Genomic DNA, 11,802 nt, shown 5'->3' with positions numbered 1-11,802 from the left:
CTCTTTACTGGAACTAAGGGGCCAAGCCCAACCCCTGAAAGAGAACCCCGCACCATAATCCCCCTTCCAACAAACGTGGTACAATGCAGTCAGGCAAGTACTGTTCTCCTGACAACTTCCAAACCCAGACACGTCCATCAGATTTCCAGACAGAGAAGTGTGATTCATCACTCCTGAGAACACATCTCCACTGCTCTAAAGTCAAGTGGCGGCGTGCTTTACACCACTGCATCTGACACTTTTTGCATTGCACTTGGTGATGTAAGGCTTGGATGCAGCTGCTTGGCCATGGAAACCCATTCCATGAAGCGCTCTATGCACTATTGTGCTAATCTCTGAAGGCCACATGAGGTTTGGAGGTCTCTAGCTTTTGACTGAGCAGATAGTTGGCGACTTCTGCGCACTGTGCGTTTCAGCATGCGCTGACCCTGCTGTCATTTTATGTGGCCTGTTGCTGCTGTTTTCACTTTGTTATAATACCACTAACAGTTGACTGTGGAATATTTAGTAAGAAGGAAATTTCACGGATGGACATATTGCACAGGTGGCAACCTATGACCGTACCATGCTTGAATTCTTTGAGCCCCTGAGAGACCCATTCTTTCACAAATGTTTCTAGAAGCCATATGCCTAGGTGCTTGATTTTATACACCTGATTGTAATACCTGAATCCAATGATTTGGAGGGGTGTGCCAATTCATTTGGCGATATATTGTATATAGTTTAATTTTATGACTTTAGGTAAGTTTTTTTTTTTTTTTTTTTTTTTTTTTAAGCACCAATTTTACATTTGAGTATTTTTTTTTTTTTAGCTTGTTTTACTATGCAGAATCCCATTCTTTCTGATTTGTCCCTGGTTACACTTTGTATTTTCTTTCAGCAATGGGCAACTGAGTGCAAATGAGCTTTTTGAGTGTATTCCTGTTTTTTTTTTTTGTGCATTTTTACACCTGAAGAACTCTCATATAGAATTCCTCTCCTCCCCTTGCCCAGCATAGAAAACAAACTGTTGAGGTTAAGATTCATGCAAAAAATGCTTGTAAAACTCGTAGGGGAGGGGGGGGATGGCTTCAAAATCACCAGGAATACTCTGTTCAGGTGTGAATGCAGGCTAAGAGCTAAACCAAAAAATAGCAGGGTGACCTCCTTTTTTGCTGAACTATGTTGCAGATGCAAGTATTGGTATGCAAGTATGGGCGCTGGAGTGTTAAGCCAGGTACACAGGATCACTTTTTTAGTGATTGCTGTACCAACACAAGTGATGTTGTTACGCTGATCTCCCCTGCTGTGCTTTTGTGTTCTGACAGGGGGACTCCCATTGGCTGCAAAAGCCAAATGGATGCTGATTTTCCAGCATGCCCGTTTGACGGCAGAAGCTGGTTGTGAGACCGGCTTCTATAGAACAGATCTCTGCACATGTGCCGGAAGTTGGCCGGTTTCCTGTAAACTGGCTTTTTTTTTTTTTTTTCTTTTTTTTTTTTCTAGCACATGTGCACTCGGCTTTACGCAGATGCAATGCTTCAAATGCAGGAAAACATCTTCTCCCTTCTGCCTTACATCTTTAATTGCTAATGGTGAAGTTCTGTGGCTCCTCTACCTAATAATAGGGTTTGCCCATTCCCTGATACTACCTTCTGTAATGATATTTGTATTCTCATTGTGCTTCTTGGTGGTTCTTTTTGTTTCAATGCTCGTATTTTTATTATCATGTCTTTTACATATTTGCACTGTCATGATGCTTTTGTGTTTTTAGATTTTTATACTTTCCAATAAACTGTTTGTAAACAAATGCAGGAAAACATCTCCTGTGCCTTCTAAAGCACAGTTTGGGCACAGCGGTGCAGTTAGCAAACCTTCTATGACATTGTAAAGGTCTATAGATCTTTTCTCTAAATTAATTTTTTTTTCACGCCCCCTAGGATTATGCAGTTTCCACTGTCCGAGTTTCTGGAGATTTACATCTAAAAAGCTTCTGTAGCATGGGTGGTCCAGATACCCTGGTTATTGGAAGCAGCGACTGTGCAAAGAAAGCCCTAAAGGTAAAACGACTGAACATGGTCCAGGAGGGGTGGCTGTTTCAGAGGTTTATAGCCTTCAGCTTGCTAATTTTAGGAGACCAGGGTGCTCTTTTGATGTGACATCTGTTACGTGATTGCCAAGTTAAGATGGACTAGTTGTTAAGGATGGTGCTGCCATAGGTGCACACATTACTAAATGAGTATCTATATCAGAACTTTCAATAACAACCAGAACATTCTGGCAGATCCTTGATGAGGGTCTGACTGAAAGCACCTCACCTGTAGAATTTAATGGGCCGAAGTCCATTTTCAATCAGTCAATTTTTAATTTTTGCAAGACTTGTAGCTTGGGAGAAAAAAGATCAGAAAAATTCCCATTTTTATGTAGTGTAAAAGACCTTATTACATTCACTAATTGATATAACAAAATGTGTCCAAAGTGGAATATTTTTGACATTTTACTGTATGTGAGTGATCTGATGTTTATGCAACATGACAGTGGGTAATTTTCAAAGGCTAAGTTCACATTTTCAGGCAGAATTTTTCTTTTCATAATAAATAGAAGCCTCTTTAATGCCCCAGCCATCCCAATGTGCTTCTCTCATTTACCTCATCTATAGCAGCTTTGAAAGATTATTTTGGTGTTTTGAAAAATGCTTTTTGCTCCCGTGACATCCAGAAAGCTTTGAATCCCATCATGCACCTCTTTGCTGCATCACAGAAGATGGCGTGATACCAGCTTTACCACTGTGGACCACACATCCCTCATTACTATACCACCTCTTGTTTATTTTCATCCACTTTCTGTAAATCTGTACAATCACCTTTTGGATTTACCATCAGCTGTGTAGTGCAAGGGCTGGTTTGATTTAATACAAATTGAATGGATTGTTCATCTGTGTCGTCCTATTCCATAACTTTGATAAATCTAAAGGAAATTGTACAAACAGTATGCATAGTGTATAGCCATCTTTATACAGGTGCGTAGGAGGAAGTGGAGGGGGACATTCAGCTCTCAGGCCCCATTCAAATTGCCACATAGCAGGATCTCTCTTTTCTGCACATACACTCTTTTTTTTTTTTTTTTTTTTTTTTTTTTTTTTTTTATTCTTTGTGTGTTTTTGCTTGTCGCACATAAAGCAGCCCTGAGCATGGTGCATTTGCATTGCATTATGCACATCTGTTACTTGTGCTTGGGATGACATTAACATTTAATGGCAATGCAAGTGGGATGGTTGTTTGCAAAACGTGCATTTGGAAATGCAGGGATGTGAGTGGAGCCTCATCGTTCTTGTGTAAACACACCAACTGCACTTTCAGGCCCCATTCACACCTAATGTAGTGGGAGCACATGTTGTTTTTTTGGATTTTTTTTTTTTTTTCCCCATGACTTACATAGCACAGCCCATTGATTTTGAATGAGCTGCCCTAAATGTGGCTGAGTAAATCATGGGACATTTTGGCGTGGTGCAGTTTTCACATGTGGGTGGTGTTTTGTTTTTTTTGTTTTTTTTTTTTTTTACTGTGCATGTTGTCATGTTTTTGTCACTTGATTTTTTTTCACATGGAAAATGTGTATTGCTTCTGCGTTTCAGGTGTGGTAACAATTAATGGCCGAATATGCAACTAGTTCATTTTGCAAGGCGGCCATACACTATGCAAACTCTGTACAATCTCCTTTTTAGATTTACCAAAACTATAATAGGAGGACACCCAATCTTTACAATCACTTTGTATCAAATCATGCAGGCCCTTGCACTACATAGCAGATGGTACATTTTTAAAGGAGCTTATACAATTAAATTGTATAGTGTATGATGAGTTTTTTTTTTTTTTTTTTTTTTTTTACATACTTTTGAGGATACACTTTCCTGTTTCCAATACTACAGCTCTATCCACATAGGCAGTTATCAAGTAGCTCAGTTCCTACTCACTCTGCCAAATGAATGATCTATGCAAGACGAAGGTAAAGTGGGAAAAAAAAAATTGATGGCTCAGTATTTAGTGAGAACAGTGATCACCGATTACATCGGAAACGCATGAACCTGCAGGGGGGGGGGGGGGGGGGGGGGTGTTAATCTTCTGAAGGGAGAAGGCAGGTGCAGGGTGTGTTAATGCGGTCAGCTGGTGAACAGCTTCTTGTCTTACTGGTTTTGAGAACCTAAGGGCCATCCAAGCAGTAATGCAGACTTTTTCCATAGATCAGACTGAATGCTGAGATGAGGTCTGGTCTAGCAAAAATGGGAAGCTTTTTCTTTTCATTTATGGTGTATTGGTACATGGGGAAGCTGGAATGTAGGAAAAATAAATCGAACCTGGCCTTTAAGGAATTGCCTATCCCTTATATATTCTATTTCTTTTTAAACTCCAATTATTAAAGCCTATTGAAACTTCTCCATTTCATCCATGAATGATAAAACTTGATTTTTCAAAAAAGCAGCTTATTATTGATGTAATTTAGCAGCATGCTACACACATGTATGTGTGTTGTTGTTTTTTTTTTTTTTTTTTTTCTCTCTGACATACGGTGTGCACTACTGGTATGCATACTTCATAGGACACATTGCTTAGGAGTGCTGTGTATATTTCTCCATCAACACAAGTCTGCTGTCAACCAATAAGAATAAACTTAGTTTGAAAATTATAAAGACTTTTTATCAAATATATATAAAAAAAAAGCTCTAACGGGACTGTTATCCATATAGTCCTCATGTGTTATCTTCATACTATTGATGATTTTAATCTTTTGTCAAGATTTAAAAAAAATATACCCATTCTTTTACTATTAAAAATAAATATAAAAAACATTTTATAAAATGTGTTTCAGATGATGGAGCAACTTACTGATCATCATTATGATACACTAACTGTGCCTGATGACCCCGCTGCCAACTGTATCTACGCCCGTGTGGGACCTAAATCCAATGTATTGGTGCACCGTAGTGCAGAGGAATATCCCAACAGTGTCCAGGTGAGACACATTTACTGATTTATAAAATAGTTACTGATGCTAAATATGCACAGATATGTTTCAGGCAAAATATTCTGAGAAGATGGTTTCTAAAGCTGACCAAAATCTGATTTGTATAGGCAGACATTTATGAAACTACTTTATTGCAAGAATTAATGGCATTGATTGCAAGTAGGGGACAATATTTAATCACACTGTTGTGCTGTGGTAATGCACAAATGCAAAAGGGACCATCTATTTTTTTTTTTTGTGTTAACACCTTTCTTCAAGTGGTGTTTGCATTTATTAATACCCCAGAGATGAGTAGCCATTGCTGACCTCCCCTTCTTCTTTCTTTTTTTTTTTTTTTTTCTTATAAAAGAAGGCATGTGCAGGGCAAATCTCTAGTTGTCTCCATGCAGTTATTCTTTCAACATTACTGACCTACAATGCCTTGTTTTTGAAGACAGTCATTTTGGTAGAGGCAGGATTCCTCACTCCAAACTCCAGCAAAGAGAACATTTGAGCAGCATGTTTGTGGCATTAGAAAGTCTCCTGAGCCTAGCACTCAGATACAGCAGTGCTTTAGATCTCATAGTGTAAATGTATACAGCTTTGAGGCTGTAGGCACAAAAGTGCATAAGAGGAACCGGTAAGAGAAGGAAAGCTGGAACAAATGTCATGGGTCTTTATCTGCATTCTTCTTCTGGTTCAGTGAGAGGGTTAGTGTTTTAAAGGCAATTGACATTTCCAGATAAGAAAGAGGGGTCAGGAGTAGCAGGTTTTTCTTATACAGAACTTTAATTCAAATGAATGATAGAAACCGTGATACTATGATTTTTTATTTTAATTTTTTTTTTTCTTTCTCTGCAGGTCTTCCAGAAAATGACTGACTATACCTTGGTCCCAGCATCCTGCACAGAGGTGTCTAAATTAGGAGGCTGCCTAACCGCCTGCTCCATACTGATAAATCGCAAGCTGGAGATTTGACTTCTAGCCCTGCCCTCCCATGCCTGACCACCAACACTGGCACAAGGTGGCTGGCTTAGAGGCAGCCTACCCCTTTCATATCCTCCCATTTATCTTTCTACAGTGTCCGTTTTCAGCCTACAGGATTTACTGTGTCATACACACATACACTAACACATTTGTAGCACGTAGGTTTTCTAGAACAATGGTGGTATACAAAAATAGAGGCATTTGCCATAGAAGCCAAGTGATTTGAAGATGTTTTTTCCTTTTTTTTTTTTTTTTTTTTTACAGAACTGGTTTGGCTCTTACAAGAAACACCCTCTCTTTTCCTTGATTCTTATTTGATTGGCCAGCTTCTTACAGTTCGTATGTACATATCTCTAGGACCTTTCTGAATGTCTTTGGCTGCCAGTGGACTTGAGTAGTTTTCTGGAGTGTTTTTTTTTTTTTTCTGTTTTTTTTTGTTTTTGTTTTTGTTTTTTATTTTCTCTTAATATAGTTGAACCAATGCAGATGTTTTTTGCTTGGTTGAGAAAACTGCATCCAGTTATCAAGCGCTGTATACAACCTGAATTTACAAAAAAAATGAATAACTTCTAAGTAATATCACAGCAGACACGTTGCCACTTAGTTGTCCTATCACTTGAGGACATATGGAGCTGTGACTTACCCAGAATGGAAGTTTTAGTTAGGAAGTTTGACATAATCAGTTTATTGAATGTTGCTGTACAATATAGCCACTAGATGGTGCACAAACATACCATATACTAGAAGATGCAATATTTTGTTGTCTTACCTGTTTGATTCTCATCACCTTTCATATCTTTCCATGGTTTCTGTAGCACAGTGGTACAGACTATTATGCTAACCATATGTTCAATTTAAGGGGAACAAATAATGATGCTTGACTGCAAATCTTTCTGGTGCTATTCTATCCTTTTGTCTGTCTCTCCATTCCCTTCACTCCCGAACACACATTTACTAAAACTGCATGGTGCAATCTCTGGTACAGCTCTGCATAGAAACCAATCTGCTTCCAGGTTTTATTTTCAGAGCTTAAATGAACAAGCTGATGTTTCAGTAAATCTCAGTGCACCAGTTTCAGTAAATCTCCCCCATAGTCTCCTCTACATCTTCACCACTTTTTCTAAATTTTGATATTGAAGGGTAGGACACAGCAAAAACACACACCTTTTTCAATGAAAACAAACCTACATTAGTGACGAGTGCTTTATGGAAGCTTGCTCAGTTATTGAACTATAATGAAAGTCTGCTACTTTGTCCATTTAAAGACAGTGTTTTTAAGAACCCCTGCCCACCCTCAACTCAGGATAATCCAGGAACGAACAAGAATCTGCACACCCTGAATTGTAGCAATTTTGTGTTCAGCAGCAGGGCTCTGACTTTTCACACTAAAGTGTTCTTTGACAAAACATGTAGGGCCCATTTCCATTGTGGTGCATTATGCACATGTGTTAATGTGGTTTCTTTTAAGCATATGTAAATCCTCACCTTGTAAAATAACCACCCATTCAGTCTTTAACAGAGAAATGAAAGGCAAAACTTGTGTATAAACATTATAAATTTCTCCCCCTCCCCGTTTTCTAAGTGATTTTCTAAGTTCCTTATGCAGCTGCGATCCGAGAGCTGGGAGAGGAGAAACCGTATAATGAACTTCCCAGTGACTGGCTATGCAGGGATGAGGGGGCATGTGAGCAGAAGTCTAATTATTGGAGGAGAGCACCCTGAGTTCCCAGCGCAGCCACCAAACTGACGGCATTTTGCTCTCACGCTTAGTGTAGTCCGTTTTTAATAGGAAAGCAGAGGGACCAACAGGAACACCAGGTATTTTACACAAGGAAAGCAATACAAAGAGAACAGGATACTTTTTCATACAAGTACATGGTACAGCAGGCACATATCAGGAACATGAAATGTTGGGTTTACATATTCTTTAAGGTAGCCAATTCATTATGCACCATGATAGAAGGAAAAATGTACGTGACTTTTTTTTTTTATGTGTTGTGGTGCATTTTAATTTACGATGTGTTAGTGTACCATTCACAATGAATGGCACCAAAACGCACTGCACATGCATTGCCATGGATTGCATCTTGCCATAATGCACAAGAGTGAATGAGCCCTGAAACATGTCAGTGGTGACCACTGCCACTGTTTAAAAGATGAGAAGAGTTGCTGCAACCAAAGGTTCAGAGATTTATTTTCTTTCCTGACTGATTCACCGGAGTGCAACAAGCTAGATTTGCACCCATGGACTTTGCAGTGGAGCCTCTGATTAACCACTGACCTCAAGCAGAGTACAGATCTTGGGGAAAGTCAACCAGTAACACTTGACTTTTAAGCCACTCCGTTCCTCTATCTGAGTAAGGAATCCTAACATGTAAGCTCTGTCAGAGCTTACACAAGGTTAACTTCTCGTTAGGGGCCATTGGCTGTTCAAACCTGAGCATTGTTTCGTGGAAGGAGGCCCTATTCCCCCTATTCCTGGAGGATGTAGCATCAGAGCAGCTGGGAAGGGGAGCATAGGTGGGGTGAAGGGGTTTCTTACTGGAGAACCTGTCACTTTGCTTTTAAAAGATAAAAGAACAGATTCTCTTTAATTCACCATTCTACAGCCAGGATGTGCTGGACCCCTAGCAGTCATATGGTGTGCTATATCGATAGTAAGGGCTCCAGTATAAACTGTTCATCTTAGGAAATACTCAAGGTATGCTTGTAATGTAGGTGGGGGGAGATGTGCAGCACAATCCACCTGTAGTCAGCTGTAAATTGATCTTATAGCAATTAAGAAGCATGAACTGAAAATGTCTGCCGCGAGTTCATACTTCAAAAGCCTGTGTATAACAAAATGGGTACTATTAATCAAGTAGCCTGTTTACTGCCTTGTGTGTTTAAAATGTCAGATTTAAAATAATTTTAGTAATGTTTTAAAGGGAAACTCCACCCTTGACTGACGGTTTTGGGAAAGTTATACCTGTCATGGATTTTACTTGCCAAATCTCAGCACTGAAAATTGACACCATATTGTCAGTTGTGTTTTATGTTTGCTGGGGTAACTTAGTAACTCAGTCTGTGGTTGGGGATCTAATGAACTAGGGCTCTGGCTTTTTCTGAATTCTGATAGCTCTAGACACCCATCCCCCTGCTATCCTACCATCCATTAGTTGTATGGAAGCTGACAGTGCGGTTTTAGAATATAGTATTAAGACTGTTCTAATATTATTTGGAGGCTAAAAATCAATGACCGGTAAATGCTAAAGCAAATGTTGACTACTTTTGTCTCTCGGACTCCAGTGCCCAGATATCTCCAAATGAATTGCCAAGTCTGAATGCTGGGTCCATTGCTAACACATGTGCTGGTGTTGCATGGTGTGGTGGAAAAAAAGAACGATTATTAGTCCAGTTTCAGCACATACTATGATGTCTTCATAGCCATACTGGATTGAGTAATGCAAAGTGTCACCACTGGAGCCTTCCCAATAACATCTTTCCCATTTTCAGATGCCAACAAATTTCATACTAGGTATGCAAGGCATGCATGAAGCTTGCCAATGTCCTCCCGCATGTAAAATCCGTTTTGGATGGAATTAGTCTGGAAGGACATTGTAGAGTAGAAGAGTGAGTGTTTCAAGCATTTATCAGTGTGGTAGACGTTGCTGCAATATCTCTAGGATAAATTGGCACCTTTTTAACTAAATTTATAAATCTAGGCTTGCTGTAGTGTTGTAACATTTCCTGGTGAGCCTAATTATTGCTCTACCTTACAAAACAGCAGCATACTTGGTGTATGTGATTGATTCACCCTAAATCTCTTCCCTTTTTAAACCATAAACCTTTTTTTTTTTTTTTTACTTTTTTCTTTCTTTTCTACCTCATGCCTTTGCTCTACCTCTGCCACCTCTATATACTATTACCTTCAGATCTTCCTTGTCCAACTCTCCATCACTTTCCCCTTCTAAAGGGACATAAATGATTATACCGAGACAGACTCTTACTTTAACATGGAACAGTGCTTCAAACATTACCATCTGTTAGAAAATGGCCTTGTTTATTATCGGTGTTTGACAGAAGCCTGGTCTTGGCACACAACTAAACGCTCCCTTCTTCATTGTATCCTTATATTGTTCCTGAAAACTAGACCAGTTGGGTTTTTCTCTGAACTGCTTTTTTTTAGGCCCGGTAATTCAAGCTTTGGATGTTTTATGGAATGCCTATCTCTTAAAGTAAACCTGCACGAGTCAAACAAGGAGGATGCCATGCTGACTTCTCACTTCACTATCAATGTTAGTTGCTTGGCTGTCATGCTAATCCTCTTGCTTCAAGTGTACGGAGTCAATAGCCCAAAGCAAGTATGCAGATGTGAACTTCTAAAAATCTTCAGATGTTCTTGATCTATTTGTTTGTTTGTTTTTTTTGTTTTTGTTTTTTTTTAGGTCAGTGATTCCAAATTTAAAAGGTTCACATGAGCCAAGCAAGAGGCATTTTCAGGATGTTATGTTGGCTTTCAGAGTAAAGAAATTTAGTGCTGTTATCAGTAAAGAATTCCCTATTGTTTAAGATTTCACTCCATTCTGAGCCTTGCATAACACTGACTCAAATCTGATCTCTGGATCCTTCTTTGCCTTATAATTCCAGGACCAGAAAGCTGAACCCATTCATGTCCCCTGGAAACTGTGCATGCACAGTAACTAGTAAGAAGGCTTGGAAGAGAGAGACTGCTTCTATCTGAGGTTTGTCACACAGGTATTTGCTCAGCAACAGATTCCAAGCACCACCAACTTAACGTAATCTTGAGCCCTGTGTGAAGGAACCTAGCTGTGGGCAAACCAAGTGTTGACTGATCCACAGAGGAGAAATGTTTGTATTTCCTACAGCAACAGAACTCCTCTCCTTTCTCTTGGTGCATTATGTGGAGAATACATGAAAGTGTTCCCTAGCTATGGAATTCAAACTCATCCCAGGCTTCTATCAAACATTTTGATAAATTACCCTGCATAGTTCTTTCACACATTTTCATGAATGTCTATTTGTATCACCTGGTCTCATTTTGCCTAGTCATCTGAATGTAGCAATGATGATTGTCCATGATATTTCCTGCCTGCAATATGCTTGCAGCCATAGTTTCAACACAGGCCTTCTGTGCTATTACTGGTTTCTTGGAAAACACAAAGTCACTGGTGTCAGTAAGTAGTCTGTCTTTGGTCATCTGGTAAATTCTACTGACTACCCTTTTTCTAAATTCTCCCCCCTCCTGAGCATTCGAGCACCTGTCAATCACACCATCCCCCTTAAGCTGTCTCCTCTATTATATGCTGGAAACAACAGGTTTTGTTTTATAACCCTTTGAATTTATAAATAAACTGCTTCAAGGAAAATTCTGAGTATATTCTTTTTGTTATCAGTTGCTGAAGAGATACATAATATGCAAAAATAAGTCTGCAGTGAATGCATAAAATTCTGCTTGGATCCGCAAATTAGATCAGGTGTAGGCTTTGTTCACAGTAGTGTGGCTTCTGATGCGGCACAAAGTCACACGGCAATTCAAAACCCATTCATTCTTTTAAGAGAAGTATGGTCTGTTTGAAAAAAAGCAGACCTTATACCAGGTGGACGCAGCGTCGATCTGATGCTGCATCTGTTACCTGCCAATGCTGCACAGAGAACGAAGTGATCAAAGACCGCGATCGCTCAGTTCTTCCCTCCGTTTTATGTGCAACACACACCCCAAAGAACTTTTGGTTTTGGAGTGTTGTGTATTTTGGCGAATTTGTAGCATGTTTTGCAAGTCTAACTGCGATTGGTGTGTCATTAACAATTAACCTGTGTCCATATCTGCGCACT

General features: G+C 39.4%; 1 protein-coding gene across 1 annotated transcript in view; it reads left to right on the top strand.

Annotated features, from left to right (window-relative positions):
• Window positions 1-11,336, top strand: part of LOC149447481 (N(G),N(G)-dimethylarginine dimethylaminohydrolase 1-like) — a 27,048-nt gene extending 15,712 nt beyond the window's left edge. Inside the window, exons 5-7 of the mRNA XM_089652499.1 lie at window positions 1,920-2,039; window positions 4,846-4,989; window positions 5,842-11,336. Of these exons, the coding sequence (XP_089508625.1) occupies window positions 1,920-2,039; window positions 4,846-4,989; window positions 5,842-5,958 (381 nt within the window). The 3' untranslated portion in view covers window positions 5,959-11,336. The remainder of the gene's footprint in view (window positions 1-1,919; window positions 2,040-4,845; window positions 4,990-5,841) is intronic.
• The last annotated feature ends 466 nt before the right edge of the window (window positions 11,337-11,802 follow it).

This window comes from Staurois parvus, unplaced genomic scaffold (assembly GCF_062004578.1).
Source record: "Staurois parvus isolate SC_StPar_1 unplaced genomic scaffold, SC_StPar_1.0 ptg000684l, whole genome shotgun sequence".
NCBI classification, from domain to species: Eukaryota; Metazoa; Chordata; class Amphibia; order Anura; family Ranidae; genus Staurois; species Staurois parvus.
This window is presented reverse-complemented; position numbering and strand designations above follow the sequence as displayed.